Genomic DNA, 7,784 nt, shown 5'->3' on the forward strand with positions numbered 1-7,784 from the left:
AAATTCAATCTGGATTAGGGATTTGGAATACCAAACCAAGGTTCTCGTGTAATTTTCAATGTGATGGAATGGAATATCACATTAATCAAATTGAAAATTATTATATTGATATGAATCAATTCATTCACCAGTCTCGAAAACGAGGTAAATAACCCATAATAGTCATGTCTCATTAGTTTACATGTGCTGATCATTTTTTATCATACAGCAAACACACCTTTAGTTAGTAACGAGCAACGAGAAAAAGAGTAAACAAAATTCAACTCGTGGCAATCTTCCTGCAAAGAAAACAAAAAAAAACACGCAGACAAAATCTACTAACCACATTGTACATACTGGTAACGTAGTCGGTCTCTCAGGGTGCCGCGAACAGCGGTGAATTGTGGCCGGTTTGTGCATCAAACCAGCCATGCAGATCGTACGTCATCAGGCTAACGAAGTCGACATACTTGTTGATCTCAGGTATATTGTAAGACGCCCGGTGATAATCACTCGTGGCACCCACTGTGATACTCAAGAGCAGGCCTTCACTGGTGAAGCGATCGCGCACCTCCGACAGCAGCGTTATGTAATTGATACGATCTAGAACACTACCTCCCTTCAGCACCGGATATTGCCAGTTAATGTCTAAACCATCGAACCCGTACGTTTTGAATAGACTAACCACCGACTGAATGAAAGTCGATCTATGTACCGATGACGCCACCATCTTGGAATAAGCTACCGAAACCTCACTCGGGCCACCGATCGCCAGAAGCAACTTGACGTTTGGATGTGTCTTCTTCAGAGCAACAAACCGAGTGAAACCCTCTGAAATATTGCAGTTGCTGGTTGGTAAAAACTTTAAAACGTAAGAATACTCTACTCACTTAAACTGATATCAGCATACGGATTCGAATGCTTAACCGTGTAGGTAGCGGGATCGAGCACCACGAAGCAGTAGACAATATGCGTACACAGACTGGGATTGATGTTTTCGACGTCAAGCTTGCCGTTCGATACCCGATAGGTTGCCCAGCTGCCGAAAGAACAAACCACCTTATCTGAAACACAAAAGCAAGCACACATTGCGTTATCTAATCTCTACATCACTTGATCGTACGAACAAAAACTTCTCTTGTCTTATTTTTCCCTACAAAGGCACAATTTTACATTAAATTATAAAACATGAACGCGCGTAGCGCGACCGACAATAAGATCGTAGTCACCAGGGAAAAACGTGACAAAAGACGTGCAAGTAGGTTATTCTAAATCCTAAAAAGATGAATATCATACCAGTGGCAGCACTCAGCGTCGAGACAGCACAGAACAGCACCCCCAAGGAAAGGTAAATCCTCATTCTGCCTTTTTTTGTAGGTGTTCACTCTCTAAAGAGAAAAAACTGGTAACTATGATCGCTCAGCTTGCTGCAATTAATTATTTTCCACCTTGCGTTGGTAACAAAATGAAAATTTTATGATGATTACTGTGCTTAGCTTACAGATTCTATTTAGCTTATATCGTACAATTAGGCAGATGAAAAAAAAAAAACAAATAAAATTACAAATCCTTAGTTTCATATTTTAATCTCTAAGTATAAGGGCCTATTGGATACTATGACCAAAACAGTATTCTAAATACCCACGTTGTGGCGTTGGACTACGTCTTTGTCTTCTGTACTGTGATACAATATGCGAAAGAAGGAATAAAATCGCCACCGATAACACATCAGAATTCAAATGGTCGTTGGATAGATTAATTGTAAAATAATTCTGTGATATGCTAGTTATCATTGTCATCTTAATATTAAGTGGTGGAAACTATTAAAAAACTCAAAGGTCAAACACAGACCTAATTAGTAGACAGCAGCTGTCTCAATAGAGTTAAGCTAATGTGCGTTCTATGATTCTAGACCAGTTTGCGATAGGGGAAACTTGGAAACTGTTTATTGAGAATCCAATACTAAATTGTAAAAAGAATATCTAAAAAAAAATTAGGAAAACAGTGAAATTAGGTCGAGACATCGTCTAAAATACAACAAGATCATAACATAACATAACATAACATAAAACTGAATTTCTGATAACTTTTCAACTGTTCCTGTGAATTTTAGTGGCCCTAGCTGCCTTAAAAGTGCAACAAACCTCTAGAGATTTCAATAAAGTTTTTCTGTAGGCAAGCGGAAAAACAATGGACCCAACGAGCAATCAGCTCTGTGTTTTTTTGCCGCACTTCCGAGAGAATTGGGGGCACCAACATTCATACGAACTTTTATAAAACCATAACCTTCAATTTTTTTCGACAGTTTGAGCCCTAGAACCAAAGCTGTGTTGATCAGTGGTATGCTCCCAAATCTGGAAATACCCATATAAGTTGGTATTTGGCCTCCATTGGCTGTTTAACAGATATCGAAAGATTCCATTTTGAATTTCCATATTCTGTCTAGAGGAGAAAGCCGCGTAGCAAAGTCACAGAGTCCTCTTTGACTGGCGAATGGTCGTGTTCTGGCCTCCGTAGAATCAGATCAATTGATTGTCAAATGACTTAAGCATTGGTAGGCTTGTTTTTTTCTCCAGAGAGAAACACTACTGTGTACAAGAATATCCTTCACTGCGGAAACAACTGCCGTGCTGTGCTGAACAGAAACGTTTCTCCATTAAATGCTTCTGCCATGCAACTAGTCGTTAAAAAAAGTTAAAAATCAAAACAATTCGTTATTTTTAACTCCCTCCGGTCTCTGGATATCATTCCGAGCCCGCAACTTATATATTGTGACCCCCTCACAGAGGAAGCGGTGTCAAACTATTATGGACATATTTGTTACCCCTAAAAACATTCACCTGCCAAGTTTGGTTCCATTAATTTGGTTAGTTTCCGAGATGTGAAGAAATTTGTGTTTCATTTGTATGGGGCCCCTCTCTTCCAGGAGAGGGAGAGTCTCTAACTATCTTGGTCACCTTTCTCGGCCCCTAAGACCCCTGTATACAAAAATTCACGCCGATCGGTTCACTCGTTTCCAAGTGGATCAGACAGACAGACAGAGCTGTATTTTTATATGTTTAGATATTATGTTATTATTAACTTTATATAGGTAATAACGGAACCTCTTTGAACATGCGAACCGAATTATAAATTTCACTAAATAACACTTACGACGACAGAGACAGATATATATATATATATATATATATATATATATATATATATATATATATGTATATATATATATATATATATATATATATATATATATATATATATATATATATATATATATATATATATATATGTATATATATATATATATATATATATATATATATATATATATATATATATATATATATATATATATATATATATATATATATATATAATATATATATATATATATATATATATATATATATATATATATATATATATATATATATATATTTTTTTTTTTTTTTTTTTGTTTCAGGTGGAGGGGAAATTTGCATCCAAACCCCTGAGGTGACCAACCTCAGGGAGTGTGGGGTTGGTTTGAATCAGTGACCGGACCCACTAAAACCCCTCCAGTCTCCAGCCCATAATACTCCCCGGGACCACCGCTAGGTATTGCTTCGGGGAGAGGCTTTTGTGCTCTGTGCACCCTCTTGGTTCTATAGATCTTTTTGCTAACTTAGCTAACTAACCTGGAGACTGGCCGTTAGCTAACACTGGCGTGTCGGTGGTCAACCTGTCGCCTGTTTTGCAATTCTAAAACTATTTGAGAGGCGGCTGTACAAACCGCCCTCCAAATGTTTGGGTCTTTTTTTTTTTTTTTTTTTTTTTTTTTAAATTGTAAAATGATTTTATTTGTCAGGTCGTTTATATGTACATAAAAATTACTTTTAGCTTGGGTTCACTAAATCGAGATGAAACGCTAATTCTGTAGTATCAATTCTATTATTACATTGATTTATAAAACAGATGTATTCCTTGAAAAGCTTCAGTATTTTGAGTCTTCGTTGTTCATTTATTCCAAATAATGCAGGTTTGGCTAGTTCCGAAAAACTTAGCTGTCTCCATCCACCCAGAATGGCTGTTGTCCTTTGCTGTAAGGTTGTCCATGCTGGTCTTACGCGATCACATTCATAGAATTTATGTTTTACAGTTTCTGCACTTCGATTTCCACAGTGTATGCAGTTCTCGTCGTCCGCCCGTTGAATCACAAATAGCAGCTTGCGATGTTCTATTTTTTCGTTTACTAAAAGGTACAGTTGTGTTCGCTGTTCTGATGTTAGTCTCTTCGTTGCTATGTTCCGCCAGGCGCGCGTCCAGCCACTTCCTGGATATTTTTGTTCTACCCTTGGTAGATCTGTTTGATTGATGAAATGCTGATGGATATGGCCGGTGGAGGGACTCTGTTGAATTTGATGGGGAATTTGTCTCAGGTTTGTCTGTATTTGTCTAAGATCAGGGAGATCTATCGAGATCGTTGGGCGAGGATTTGTTTGCAAAAGGAGGGATCTGTAGAAAGGAAGTGATTCAATTTCTTGCAGATGTCGGTTGATAGCGAGAGATTTGCATTTTAATGCCGGTAGTTGCAGTTTTAACCCGCCATTTTCTATGCTACGAGCTAGCTGCATGATTGGGACTCGAGCGACCATCCCTCTCCACAGGAATTTGCCCATTGCTGCTGTTATTTTCGCAGTATGTACGCACAACGGTGGTAGGATGGAAGCCAGGTACCATACCTTCGAAGTTCCGAACGTGTTCAGCATGGTGACCCGTTGATGCAGTGTCAGTGTGCGTAAAGAATGCAACCACATTAGTTGTGAAAACTTGCCTACCAACGCATCCCAGTTTAATGTAGTCATCAGGCGTATCGAGTTTGTGAATTGCACACCTAGTATTTTGACAACATTGGTTGTCTGCAGCCACTGGGTGTTAATTGCGTTCCCTTCGCTGCACCCAACATCTACAGCAACAGTTTTGCGCAAATTTAATTTTGCGCCAGCAGCTACCTCGAAGCGGGTGAACAGGTCGTTCATTTCTTCGAGTTGCCTTGTCGATGAGATGATCACGCTTATGTCGTCTGCATATGCCACCAGTAGATCGTCGCCGCATACACGTTCAAGCCTACACACAAGTGGGTGAAGGTACAGTACGAAGAGGTGCATGGACAGTGGATCCCCCTGCCGCACAGAACGTTGAATCTCGAAGGGATGGGAGAGATGTCCGTTGATTAACAGCCGAGATGTGGATCGGCTGGCGATGCGTGAGAGCAGAGTGATAAATTCATCGTTGAAACCGAGCGCCCGCATGGTTCCGAAGAGGAATGAGTGCCGAACCCGATCGAATGCATGATCGAGATCGAAACTAATCAGTTTGCCTGCCCGCCGGTGGTGACGAAGATTTGCGATACGGTCTTTCAGAGCGAGAGTTGCTTGAAAAATGTTGCGCTCTGAATTTGAGCACTTCTGTCCATCGCTCAGGACGCGATGTTCCTGCATCACTCGCTCTAGCCTGGTTTTGAGGATGCGTGAGAAGAGCTTGTAGTCGCTATTTAGGAGAGATATCGGGCGGTACGATCGGGCTGTATCATCGCCGCCTCGCTTTTTCACCAGCACGATAATGCCTTCCACAAACGACGGAGGGAGATTACCGTTCATTGCCTCGTTCATTATAAGGTTCATCTCTCGGTGGATGATATCAAACAGGCGGTGGTAGAATTCTCTCGGAATACCATCGTATCCGGGTGATTTTCGGGGTGCGCACGATAGTATTGCTGACCAGATCTCTGCCGTCGTGATGTCATTCGTGCAGGCTTCGTTTAGCGGGTCGTTGGGTGGAATTACTCTCGTGCAGTTGAAGCTGTTGTCAAACTCTTCTCCTGCCTCTTCCGAGTATAGGGACGAGAAGTAGTTGACCATGTGCGTTTCGATCTCCCCTGGTTCTGTTATCGTTTCATCCCGCTCTGTTTGCAACTGTGTTATGACGGTTTTGAAGTAGAATACTTCTCTCAGGAAGTTCGGCTACATAGGGATGTGAAATGAAAATCTAAAACCGAAAAAAGTGAAAAAATATGTCCAATTTCAAATGCTAATAAATCGGTTAGTATTCAATGTATTTCCTTCGTTCTTGCAGCAATAGATTGGAAAATCTTCTAAGATTCTTCCCAAAATAAGATAATTGTAATTTTAATATTCACACTATTGTACTATTGAAAATAGTCAAGCCTTGTCAAAACGAAAAATTCGACCCCTGATTGGTCGTTATATGCTTGCTTCCCAAGCACGGTCGACAGAATCATATACCTTGCAATTGAAAACATGCTATTTGGCCTATATAAGAGCCTGTTTCAGCCGGAGCCGCTCATAATAGTTCTGAACAGCGACGACAGCAGTCCTCCCTTAGCAGCAGCGGGAGCGAGCAGTGGGTACCATCGATAGTGGAAAGCGGCCACAACTGTGGTATGGCTGTGGATAGGCGTAGCAGTTCCAGCGGATCTCACCATCGATGACAGCAGGGCCAGCAGATGCAGGTACAGTGGATACCAATGGCGGCCACAACTCAGCAGTTAGGCCAGTGTATAGCGGCCACAACTGTGGCATGGCTATGCATAGCGTAGCATCAGACAGCGACAACAGCAGTCGTCCTTCCTCAGCAGCAGCACTAGCCCTGTGGTTGGTCACCACGTCTCAGGAGCAGCGCGGTTTTTCTCAGCGTGTGTCGCCAGACAGCCATTATTCCCCCCGTGTTGGGGCAGCATGATGATTGCCATCAGGAAATCCAATTTCGGAAATCAAAATGCCTTTTTGAAGGCAAATAAACAAGTCATTGAAAGTTAATAATTTTTGTCAACGCAAGCAAGCATTCTGTGTTGCATCCTAGCAATTTAAATTTGTCGCACCCGTCTAATTTACTGAATGTGAAATAGCTTCCACAGTGCATGTTGTCCGTGTATCTTAATTCCCCCAATGTTAGGGCAGCTCAAAGGTTGTAAATAGCAACCGATTTTGAACAACAAAATGCTTTTTTGAAGGCAAATAAAAAATAATTGAAGGTTAATAATTTTCTGGCATCAACACAAGCAGACATTCTGTCCGGGATGCAATCAAATTCTGTGGTAGTTGTCTAATTTTTACTTTATTTAGTAAACTCCCCACTGTAGGGGCAGCGCAAACGCTGCGATCAGCATAACCGACATTGAATAATTAACTGCCCTGTTAGTACGCATTCACAAAAGCAGTTAGTTCGACTATGCAGAGCTAATATGAAGTCGATTCAATTAATCAGCATAAACAGAATTTCGTCGTCTCCCAGCTGCCAAGTTGCAACATGATGCAACACGCAACAGCGAGCAAACGAAATCGCTTGATGTTACAAACTGCAATAAGATACGGGTTAAAACCGTTGCGTGTGTGAGAGCACCATCGGTGTTTATTCGCTGGATACACTATCTCTATACTGTCTACTGAACGCAATAATCTGCTTACATGCGACACGGGGACGGGAACATTTTCTTCTACCAAGCTGCACAACACGACACAAAACATGTTATTTTGTTGTTTCAATGAGAGTGCTATCGGTCCGGCTCGACAAGAAATCATTCTTGTGCATCCGTGCTACGAAACTGAGGAAAAACTTTAGAAACTGAAAAAAGAGGTGGAGCTTATCAAATGATCGCTCTGAGCCATGAGCTATATCATTCCACCACGTACGTAAAATAATTCATTCCTATTTTCATCCCTATATAAGAGCCTGTTTCAGCCGGAGTCGCTCATAATAGTTCTGAACAGCGACAACAACAGTCTTCCCTTAGCAGCAGCGGGAGC

General features: G+C 41.0%; 1 protein-coding gene across 1 annotated transcript; it reads right to left on the reverse strand.

Annotated features, from left to right (window-relative positions):
* Positions 1 to 355: 355 nt before the first annotated feature.
* Positions 356 to 1,345, reverse strand: LOC129720498 (probable chitinase 2). The gene is made up of 3 exons (XM_055671980.1): positions 1,276 to 1,345; positions 870 to 1,043; positions 356 to 810 (listed from the first exon to the last, which is right to left on the reverse strand). The coding sequence occupies exons 1-3, from the start codon at positions 1,337 to 1,339 to the stop codon at positions 356 to 358; spliced, it is 693 nt and encodes a 230-aa protein (XP_055527955.1). The 5' UTR covers positions 1,340 to 1,345.
* Positions 1,346 to 7,784: the final 6,439 nt, after the last annotated feature.

This window comes from Wyeomyia smithii, chromosome 2, assembly GCF_029784165.1.
Source record: "Wyeomyia smithii strain HCP4-BCI-WySm-NY-G18 chromosome 2, ASM2978416v1, whole genome shotgun sequence".
Lineage (NCBI taxonomy): Eukaryota > Metazoa > Arthropoda > Insecta > Diptera > Culicidae > Wyeomyia > Wyeomyia smithii.